General features: G+C 38.5%; 2 protein-coding genes across 6 annotated transcripts; one reads left to right on the top strand and one right to left on the bottom strand.

The window, feature by feature from the left end:
* The first annotated feature begins 3,287 nt into the window (after positions 1–3,287).
* Positions 3,288–4,331, top strand: LOC137587255 (shematrin-like protein 2). Of its 2 annotated transcripts, none has more exons than XM_068303583.1 (3): positions 3,288–3,379; positions 3,452–3,680; positions 3,756–4,331. In XM_068303583.1, exons 1-3 carry the CDS (start codon positions 3,368–3,370, stop codon positions 4,145–4,147), a joined length of 633 nt encoding a protein of 210 aa, XP_068159684.1. In that variant the 5' UTR covers positions 3,288–3,367; the 3' UTR covers positions 4,148–4,331. The 2 variants fall into 2 exon arrangements, with proteins under 2 accessions (XP_068159684.1, XP_068159683.1); XM_068303582.1 differs by having other exon boundaries at positions 3,452–3,686.
* On the bottom strand, positions 4,254–11,004 carry LOC137587254 (acid phosphatase type 7). 4 transcript variants are annotated; one of them, XM_068303579.1, is made up of 4 exons: positions 10,649–11,004; positions 5,231–5,741; positions 4,601–5,162; positions 4,254–4,533 (listed from the first exon to the last, which is right to left on the bottom strand). In XM_068303579.1, exons 1-4 carry the CDS (start codon positions 10,770–10,772, stop codon positions 4,414–4,416), a joined length of 1,317 nt encoding a protein of 438 aa, XP_068159680.1. In that variant the 5' UTR covers positions 10,773–11,004; the 3' UTR covers positions 4,254–4,413. The 4 variants fall into 4 exon arrangements, with proteins under 4 accessions (XP_068159680.1, XP_068159679.1, XP_068159681.1 ...); XM_068303578.1 differs by lacking the exons at positions 4,254–4,533; positions 4,601–5,162; positions 5,231–5,741 and adding exons at positions 6,021–6,931; positions 7,000–7,343; positions 7,413–7,576; XM_068303577.1 differs by lacking the exons at positions 4,254–4,533; positions 4,601–5,162; positions 5,231–5,741 and adding exons at positions 7,612–8,696; positions 8,786–9,132; positions 9,203–9,399.
* Positions 11,005–11,066: the final 62 nt, after the last annotated feature.

The following is an 11,066-nucleotide window of genomic DNA, read 5'->3' as shown; positions in this document are numbered from 1 at the left end:
TTTGCATGAAATGCATGAGTCAGGACTTATCCTGATATCTGCGGGAGTCCTTGTTTATGCTAACGTTCCCAGGATGGGTAAAGTAAAGTAAATTTACCCTGTAAAGTATGCAATACTTTTTGATAAGCCTTGAACCTAGCCTTTTAGTTTATAGGCATACATATTTCTTATTTACAATAATACTTAAATATAGTTATCTAAAAAATCTGCCAATTCCTATCTATTTAGTGGACAATTTCCCATATTTTCTATATTTAAAATTTATAAGACAAAAGTCATTTCAAAATTAAATGTATTGTAATTGGTTAACAGTTTCTATAAAGAACAAATTGAGAATTTCAAGTGATTTGCCAGTAAGTACATATATATATATATGTACATATATATATTATAATCTATTCCTATGTGACTAATGGTAGGTAACTGAAATTTTGATTTAGTCAATGCTAATGTCAAGGCTGTGGGATCGTAAGTTAAAGTACTGTACTTTTTTTTTTGCCTAGGGATGGTTCGCATACCAAATTGCAACTAATGGCTAATTGTGTGAATATTTCTTGGTTTTGGTCTTGGTAACGTACATGCATATGTATATTTAGGTATTATAATGCTATAGTATATGGTACATACATCTGTATGTATGTACAGAGAGTTCTATGCAATTATGCAAAGTGCAAGTTCAACGGAAAAGATGAGGGCTTTTGTTGTTGTTGTGTTTTCCATTATGTTTAAATTCCCACTAACTTAACTTAAGTACTAGCAGTAACCCCCCTTTTGTTACCCCCCTTTTGGCCGTCATTGCCAATCATTTTGCTGCTTCATTTGCTCTGCTCTGTTGCCTTGTTGCGGTTTTCTAGTGTGCTCCATTATAATTAAATCGGTTGCTTGTTTTCTTCTTGCTGCTGTTGTTGTTTTTCTTTTTGTAAATATAATTGGTGGGCGTGTGAATACAACAAAAGCAATGGATAGTTGAATGATGCAACATTTGTGTTGTTGTTGTTGTTGTTAAAGTTGTTTTTGCTGATTAGAACTACGCCCAAGTACATAGTAATTCTTCTATTTAAAATTTGACTTTTTTTTTCAAATAGGAATATGATGATGTTCGCTTTTAGGTCAGCAAATATTCCAACAATTACAAATGGGTCTTCTTTTTTCTCTATCTCTCTCGCTTTTAGCCATCATATATTAAAGAATAATTGTAAAGACAACATCAAAAAAAATGTATACTCTCAGGCCCCCTCCACCCTAAAAAAACAACAACAAAAAACTAAAATGTCCATGGTCATATTGTTGTTGTTGTTGTTGTTGCTGTTGGTTAACACTTTTCACATACCAACACAAACAAAAAAGGCGAACAATGTAAGACCACTCATACATATACATACATACATATATAGTGGATACTGGATAGCACTTTGACACTTTTACATACATATCTATGTATGACTGATTATACCTATGAAATTAAACATAAACATTTCGAATACCTTTAAAACGGCTTGAGATATACTCTCTTTAAAATGAAGACAGATCTTAAGGCAATAGCAACTTCTTTCGGCAGCAATTCAAGTTATTAGAACAATTCCTATTTAAGAATCGTGTTCGTTATAATTGAAATTGGGGAACTGCCCTCTAAAGTATGCAACAAACATACGGAAATTTGGTAAATTGGCAATTTTGAAGTTACAATTCGTGCGAAACTTCAAAAATTTGTCGAAAACAATGTGAATACTTCTTCCGCTTATTGCATACCTTATGGGGCAAAATTTCTCCATAATATAACCCATAATACGTATATATATGAGATAATAAGGATATCTTTGATTTATTTGAGGCAAAAAGAGGTCAAAATATACATTTTTAGATCATTAAAAACGAAACTTAAAATCACTGTTAAAATAGAAAAATAAATAGTCGTTTCTTCTTGCCCAATGGCAACCAAAAAGAGGCCAAAGATTAGTTTGGTTAAGAGTATCGATTGGGTAACGGATTTGTTTGCTAAAGCCATCAAATTCAAAGATCTAACATAATGATGATGACTCAGACCCAATAGAGAGACCCCTGTCGCAAATTGATGCAAAAAGATCCGTCAACTATTCGACAATTGTTTTCATTGTATTAGCCAATTGCCAGTCCGTTAGAGTTCCGCTAGAGTTTCTCTTGAAAATTGTGCCTATTACTTACTCCCTTTTTAAAATAGTAGAGAGTTGTTAATAGAATCAGTGTTTTTATTTTGAAAGTGAAAAGCCAAAAGCCTTACGAATATAACATAGGATAATGACTCACGTACCAACGATATCATATCTAAGTAAATCAATTCAACTGGACATCATTATCATCATCGTCATGATCATTATGCACGTTTTAGTTTCAGTTTTTTGCGTCTATTTTATGAGTATATTGGGCAATTATTGTGTATAGTCGGTTACCGAGAGTCCGAAGTAATACTTACTTAGTAGCCAGGGTCAGGTTAATGATTCAATTAGCATTTGTCATCGTTGCTGCCCATTGTTGTTGCTATTTTGTATTATTATTTTTTTTTTTTTTTTGTGAGGAGCGGTGGGGCATATAATTGTCAGAGATCGTGGGAATATGATTATTGATACTTAAATGCAATTTAGTCTTATGACTGACAAGTGTTAGGCCAACAAATCAGTGCAGATTTGAATCTGTTTTACTTTAGCTTTAATATTATGTTTGGCTTAAACTTAAATAAAATCAACCAATTTGTGGTTTAAACGTTTACCAATTTAAGCCCTGATCTTTAGCGTAAATAAAAAATGGTGAACCTCTAGAAACATCTATTCCCTAAGGTTTTAGTGTTGATATATGAAATGTTAAAGGAAAGTTTTTCCAACAGCCCAGAGTCGAGATTTATGTTCGTATGTTAAGGATTTAACGTTGACATTCGATATTTCGGCGTATTTGTCTTTACATAGGACATAGATCTATCTATATACGTATATATTTGTAAAACGAAGCTAAATTTAAACAAAAATTGACCAAAATCTATACCCAGACCTTGAATTTTGATCGCTGATGGCAGCGATCGATCGCTGACACATTTGAGGCGGGGTGGCATGTGTCATATATTGTGGATCAACCAAACAACCACCCACCCACTCGGCCAACTAGCTAGCAAGCCAGCTAGCACCTTCACCTCCATTAGGTAGGCACACACCGCCCAGTGGTTCTCTCTGGCCTGGCACTGTTTCTCTCTCGCTATCTCTCCTCCCTGGTGAATGGGTATAAAAGTTGTTACTCGCGGAGTAGTCAGAGCATTAGACAAGTGTCAAGCGACGCGTGCGCAGTAGCTTAAAAGTATTTGAAAAAACCAAAGACGCCAAGAATAAATCCAAATATCCACAACATGAAGTGCTTTGTAAGGATTAACGCTCAAGGATTTTAGTGTGAAGGATTATTGCATTGACTTTGTGTTATTTGTGTGTTACAGTTCCTCTTAGTGGCATTTACACTGATGCTAAGCCAAGCCTGGGCCGAGGAGGCCAGCGAGAGCGAGGATCAAGTGAGTGCCGCCAGCAGCTATGCCCCGCTGCAGGATAAGAAACAGGAGAAGCGCTATGTGGGTGGCTATACCGGCGGCTATGGTGGTGGTTATGGCAGCGGACTGGGTGTGGATAGCTACTACAATCCGTATACATCACGAGGATTGGGTGCTTTAGGTGAGGGTGAGAGCTTGCAGAGAATTTATAGCTTGGATGAAGTCTGTAACTTTGTTTGACACATTGGGTTTTTAGATGGCACTGGATTGGCTGGATATGGTGGTGGTTATGCCGGCTACGGCGGTTATGGCGGATACGGCGGCTATGGCTCCAGCTTGGGTGGCTATGGATCAGCTTTGGGTGGTTATGGCTCTGCTATAGGCGGCTATGGATCAGCTTTGGGTGGTTACAACTCATATAACTCGAATCCTTATGCACTGTCCTACTACAATTCCCGTCTGGGCGGCTCCGGCACTGGCTATCCGTATTACAATACCCGTTTTGGAGCCGGTGGCTATCCATCCAGCTACTATACAAGCAACTACGGCAACAGTGTGGTTGGTGGCGGACTTGGAGCCCTTGGTGGCATTCCGCCCATTGGCAGTGGGTATAATTACGGTGCCGGAATTTCAGGAACAGTCTATTAAGAGCCATTGCCCATGCCCATCCTCATCTCTCACCACCCAAAACGTTTGACATTTAAGTTTAGTGAAATTTCTTTCTTTCTTTTTTTTTTTTTTTTGTATCTGCAACATTTATTCTTCTTTATTTTTTAATATTTTTCTAATTTAATTTTTTTTTTTTTTTGTATTAAAATATGCAACAAGATAATTGCCAAGTCTACAATTTTCATTTGAGTATAAGTAGCTGCTAGACTGAAGTTCGCGTGGAAGGATATCTCCACTTCAATCATTTAGTTTTTATCCTTGATCACCCAAAATGAATCGACTATTTTGCCCTGCTGATCATCGGAAACCTGTGTGAAATGCAAATGCGTTCCATTGTGGGCCTTCAAACGGGTGTAACCATAGTCCTACGGGAAGTGAAACGGAATAAAAGAATTGGAGGGATGACGAATGTTAGCATTGGAGTTAACTTACATTGCTATGAAAAGCATTCCACTCTGGCAAATCGTTAGAGAATGGCTCACGCTGCTCACTGCAACCGGCCGATCCAGTGATTATCTGAATGGGAGCCTTGGCATTACGATATGGTTCCTCTCGACTGCCGTTGTACACTTTGAAATCATATATGGGCCACAGGCGAGTATAGAAATGTTCGTGGGCAAAGATTTCCACGTCGACGTTGTGCTTCTTAAAGAGATCCTCGAGACCAAACCATTTAAGCAACGGTAGACCTTGTCGTATGTAGGTCTCCAGCTTGCCATCACAATCGTATTCCTTGTCATCGCTGCAATACATCGGACGATGTCCATATGTAATAATCCAGGGACGTTTCTGACGATTCTCAGGACGATTCGCTTCGGCCAAATCCTGCTCGAGCCATTCAAATTGTTGGGTTAACAATTTCACGCCATAATTGAGGAAATAGTAAACCTCCGTGGAGAAGGAAACAAAGTGTATCGGTCCCATATTAAAGCTATACCACAAACTATCTGTTCCACCCGGCATGCTGAAGCGTGAGCGATAATTTGAAAAGTTACTGAAAGAAGGCAACAAAAAATTAAATATTATAAATGGAAAAGTCGATATCGATATTTATTGTCTTACTATTTCTCCTCATGATTGCCCGGACAGACCATGTAGGGAACATAGGCGGCAACTGTTTCAATTTGACGCATAAATGCATCACCTACTGCGGCATTGAAGGTATCCATGTCGTAGGCAAAGTCACCCACATGAATTATAGCATCATACATGCCTTTCTCTGTGTCCTGCTGCAGTCGACCCAACGATTGGGCATTCTCATTGCCCATATCACCGAAAATGGCCAACGATGGCGACCAATTCTCACCCAATGGTGGAGTCTTAAAGTAAAACACCGGCGACCAGCCCAAGTCGCTGCCGCAACTATACTCATAGCGGGTATCCGCTTTCAAATCCTTCAAAGTCACTCGATGAATATACTGGCTTCGCCTCTTATGTCCACCATCAACGAAGCGAGTCCAATGCCCAGTCACCGTCTGGAGCACATCACTTAAATAGTTTTCAGCATAGTTAACTTGTGAAGCATTCGGTGATCCACGTGTCGACCAAGTGACTACAATGTCACTGAGACTATCTGCAAGGGATTAGAAATTAAAAGTATTCCATACGATGATGATAATGATGATAATGTGTCATTTCTTCGTAATCCGAAGGTGGGCAGAACTATGTGTTTTGTCTGTTAAAACATCTAAATCGATTTAATTTATTAAAACATTTATGTACATCAGATTCCCAAGATCGTGTAGCTTTAGAAATGGTCAATTTTCATCGGGTCTAGAAGGTAACTTAGATATCTTTAGTTTAATAACAAGAAATTTCGATTAAAATATAAAATTTAAAGTCGATTCCGGAATGCAGCATTATATTGAATTTATTGCAGATTATATATAAATAAAAATAGTTTACGTCCTAATTATCTTAAAAACAATTTACAGCCCCTGATTTAATATGCATTAATTTCCCAGTTATTTGGAGCTAGGATTGTTGATTAAACACATTTGGACCAAATTGTTCGATTAATACAAAGATTGAGTTGATAAAGTTTAACAAAATGTATAAAATTTCTTTCAGTTGTTGTCGTACGGTCCATGTTTATCCTTGATTAGCCAAAATTTGTCAATCACTTGCCCATTTTTATCATCCGACACCTGTTCGAAATACAAATGGCTGGCATTGTGGGCCTTCAAGCGAAGGTAACCAAAGTCCTGACTATGAAATGCACTCCATGGTGGTATTTTCTTGAAAAACGGTTCACGTCCTTCCACATTGCCAGCCGCACCCGATATTATGTGAACCGGAGCACGAGGATTGGTATACGGTTCGGCCAATGAACCATTATATACCGTATAATTGTACATGGGCCACATCCGTTCGTAGCAGTGCTCATGAGCCCACAATTCCACATCGACGCCATACTGATAGAAAAGTGGCTCCAGGCCAAAAAAATGAAGGATTGGCAGACCCTTTCGTAGGACTGTCTCGTGATTGGCACAATCATCACCATTATCATTGCTGCAATACATGGGTCGATGGCCATAGGTTATGATCCACGGTCGCTTTCGTCGGTTCTCCGGCTTATTGGCCTCTATCAAATCTCGTTCCAACCACTCATATTGCTTGACAATCTGTTTGAGTCCATATTGGGTAAAATAATAGAATTCCGTGCTAAAGGCAATAAAATGCACCGGCCCCAGATCGAAACTATAGAACATATTTTCCGTATTGCCCGGCATGCTGAATCTATTGATGTAATGCGAAAAATTGCTGCGAGAACAGGAAGGAGGAGGAAAGTTAGGCCGAGTCGATTGCTAGATTTGGAGCCATCCACTTACTACTTCTGCTCGTGATTACCCACACACACCATATAGGGCACATAGGCAGCTATTGTCTCCACTTGCCGCATAAATTCATCACCCACCGAGCCATCCTCGTGACACATGTCGTAGGCGAAGTCACCCATATGCAGAATGGCATCATACATGCCCAACTGGGTCTCCCGCTGCAGAGCTGGCAGGGAGGCGGCATTGACCACACCCATGTCACCATAAATGGCCAAAGAGGGTGACCAATTGCTGTGCTCGAAAATCGTGTGAAAGCTATAGATAGCCGACCATCCCAAATGGCTACCACAATGATAGCGATATGTTGTATTCGGCAGCAGTTGGGCTAGCGTCACCTGCGGCAGATTGGACAGATTCTCGTTGATCTCGTGGATTCTTGTGAATTCTTCGTTGCAATTACTTACTCGATGTATGTATTGTTTGGCCTTCTTTGCACCGCCATCAACAAATGCCACCGGTGGTTTGTTTGACTTAACCGTATGCTCCAGCCCATTGATACCAAATTCACAAATTGAATCTTTTGTATTGTCACGCGTATTCCAGGTAACTACAACATCGAGCACCGATTCTGCAGGTTTTCGACGAAATAAAAATGCATAAGTGTTTGGAGAAGAGGCGAGCAGATCCAAAGTGGATCCTCATAAACATACATATTTGTACGTATACGTATACATTATTTACTTAGAAAGGAATACCATTTATAGAATTAAAATACATACATCAGCTGTTTTGTTTCGAATTTAAAAAGAATGAAATGCATTAAGTTACATAACGTTTACTCTTAATTTCGATTATTAGACTTTTAAAGGCTTTTTATAGCTTTTTCTTTATTTCCCTAATTATTATCTCTAGATTTGTTTAAGGTATTTTCTTTAATTATTACTGGAAAGTATGTGCTCTGTGGTAATACTGCTCTAATTGTAATTTGCTTCTTTGTGCTTTAAAATTTGTTCTTGTGTGGAATTGTTTGTTTTTCTTCTTTCTTTCTTTCTTATAACTTGGCATAGCTGCCATGTTGTGATTTAATTAACCAGAATTGATCTATTATGGCGCCTTGCTGATCATCCGACACCTGCTCAAAATACAAATGTGTTCGATTGTGAGCCTTTAGACGTGTATAGCCATAATCTTGACTATGGAATGCACTCCATTCGGGTATTTTACCCTTGAAGGGTTCACGTCCCTCCTTACAGCCGGCCGAGCCAGTGACTATGTGTACCGGTGCGCGGGGATTCTCATAGGGTGATCCCAACGAACCGTTACGCACAACATAATCATAGATGGGCCACAGACGTTCGTAGGAATGCTCATGGGCCCAAATGGCCACATCCACACCGTATTCATAGAGCAAATCCTCTAATCCGAACATATGCAGAAATGGCCAACCCACACGAGTCAATGTCTCCGAGTGTGTGCAATCGTTGTCATTCTCATTGCTGCAATACATTGGCCGATGGCCATAGATAACTATCCATGGTCGTTGCAAGCGATTCTCTTTCAAATTGGCCCTGGCCAAATCGTCCTTAAGCCATTCATATTGAAAGACCAATGATTTAACGCCATAATTAAGGAAATAATAGACTTCTGTTGATATGCCAATAAAATGCACGGGACCAAGATCAAAGCTGTAGAACATATTTTCAGTACCTCCCGGCATGCTGAAGCGTGCCCGATAATTCGAGAAGTTGCTGAAAGCAACGAAGCGTAACACAGATTAAAAATGAAAGATTAAATGGAATTCTCAATCCTAGTTTTTGGTTGTTTTTTTTACACTCACTATTTCTCCTCATGATTGCCTGGCACCACCATGTATGGTAAATAAGCGGCCACTGATTCAATTTGACGCATAAACTCATCGCCAACCCGCGCATCTTTCGAACTCATATCGTAGGCAAAGTCACCCACATGCAAAATGGCATCATACATGCCCAGTTGCGTCTCTTGTTGCAAACGTGCCAAGGATTGGGCATTCTCATTGCCCATATCACCATAAATAGCCAATGTTGGTGACCAATCCGATCCGGCGGTGGGTGTAGTACGAAATTGAAACAATACTGACCAGCCAAATGAGCTGCCACAATGATATACATATGACGAGTTCAACTTAAGCTCTCGCAGTGTGACCTATATACCAATATATATATATATATATAAATATATATAAATACATATATATTAAGGCAATGCTGCTTACCCTATGGATATATTGTGTTGCTTGTTTGTGGCCACCGTCCACAAACTTGATGGCCTGACCCTCGGCACGTTGGCTCAAAGGAACACTGGCCAGATCTTGACCAGTTTCTTGAAGTAAACCATATTCAACTATGCTCGATGCATTTGGCGGTAGGCTGAGCGTTGACCACGTGACAACAATTTCACTAGCGCTGATCTCTGATTTCCACCGGACCCCGGAAATGCAAAACGGAAAGAAAACAATTGTGACAATTTAATATAACAAAATGCCAAAATATTTGCTTTATCAGCAATAACAAATAATAAAAATAAAAGTATACAGAATCAAAATTTGTTTTGCTCTTCATAATCTCATCAAATTTTAGCTGTTTTCTATTTGTTTTCTTTTCATTTGATTTCTTTATTCATATTTCTTATCGTTTTAACGAAATGTGGAACAAAACATATGTATGTATATGCATACCCCCTCTCTCCACCCTTCACAGTTGGGCATTGCTTTTGTTTATATTTTATATAATTATCAGATCTGGACAATCTTTTTGTTTAGAGGCAAGTTATTTATAGAACTGCAATGCATTATGCATCGACTCTCTCCTATCCCTATCCCCATCCCCTTTTCCGGGGTTCATCCCGCAAGGAATTTCGTATCGTAACTTTTGGAAGTTCGTCTTTGATTCATTGCAAAAACCATTGTTGACTTCTATAGTAAATCTAGGTATACATTTTTTTACAAAGAAACTAATTATTCGAAAAGCGAGGTCGAAGTTCAGAACAAATTCTTACATATATATTATCTTACATAATGGAGATATGTATATTTAACAGATATATTACAACAATGTAAACTTATCCTGCGGAAAACAATAATTATTCATGGTATTCCCCCCTTAACAAAGTTTTAGCCTTTCCATGGCCGATTTAATTGGCTGGTTCAAAGTGTAATATGAATCGTGAGTTCGGGTTATTGTTACATTAATCAAAATACAGCTACTTTATTACAAATTTATCTCAAAAATAAATGAAGTTATGCTGAAATATGGGAAAGTCCCCTAATATTAAAAACAAGCGATCAGTTTTTTAATTGTTCATTATCAGTTACCAGTTTGTTTTGGCAACATTCGAGAATTTGCAAGTGTAAATTGCTTTGAAGGGAGTTACCTCGAGGGTAAAAAGGGGACAGTGGGGCTTGTAGTTAAACGGTGAATTGCAAAAAAACAACAAACTGTAATAACAATGGCAAATGCAATATGACGAATATGGATAACGATAACAAAAAACTACGCATCAGCGCAAACAAATTACAAAACAGGGGATCGTTCGAGATTCCCTGCAGAAACGACACATCATCATCATCATCCTAACCAACACTATCATCATTATCATCATATAAAGCAAACAAAACAACTTAGGAAAAATAGAGCAAACAAAAATAAAAACAACAACTTACCTCCAAAGGACAAGTGCACTTGCTCTGGTTGATAGTGGACAATCTGTGTAGGCTCCTCCTCGACTGCCTGAACATGTAGTCCACCAATAGAACTCAGGGTCAGCAAAAAAAGCAACAATTGCATTTTGTTATTGTTGTTGGTGCTTCTTTAGTAATTTATTGGTGGCTTTTGGACATTGCCAAAAACTGCGTCGTTAATTAGTATTTGTAGCTGCTGCTGTTGCTTTTGTTATATTTGTTGTTCTTTTCTCATTAATAATTTTATCAATGCTTGCACCGGTTTGTGGACAATTAACAAAATGATCACAAAATAAAAAAACACAACCAATTTATATGGAAATGGCAGCAACAGCTGAAACCAGTGTTGCCAGAAGCGGCAAAAAGACTAGCTGAAACTAAATTCAGGCAAGTTGGCAGC

The sequence above is a fragment of the Drosophila tropicalis genome, unplaced genomic scaffold (assembly GCF_018151085.1).
Source record: "Drosophila tropicalis isolate 14030-0801.00 unplaced genomic scaffold, ASM1815108v1 contig_158, whole genome shotgun sequence".
Taxonomy (NCBI): Eukaryota; Metazoa; Arthropoda; class Insecta; order Diptera; family Drosophilidae; genus Drosophila; species Drosophila tropicalis.
The sequence above is the reverse complement of the archived record's forward strand: the minus strand, read 5'-3'. Positions and strand labels throughout refer to the sequence as shown.

Excerpts from the sequence above, each read along its gene's own strand:
- LOC137587254 (XM_068303577.1), bottom strand. The coding sequence starts at position 10,772 with ATGCAATTGTTGCTTTTTTTGCTGACCCTGAGTTCTATTGGTGGACTA. Across the intron at positions 9,400-10,648 it reads AGTGCACTTGTCCTTTGGAG|AGATCAGCGCTAGTGAAATT; the intron begins GTAAGTTGTTGT and ends GGTGGAAATCAG. Across the intron at positions 9,133-9,202 it reads CAACACAATATATCCATAGG|GTCACACTGCGAGAGCTTAA; the intron begins GTAAGCAGCATT and ends ATTGGTATATAG.
- LOC137587255 (XM_068303582.1), top strand. Across the intron at positions 3,687-3,755 it reads ATTGGGTGCTTTAGGTGAGG|ATGGCACTGGATTGGCTGGA; the intron begins GTGAGAGCTTGC and ends TTGGGTTTTTAG.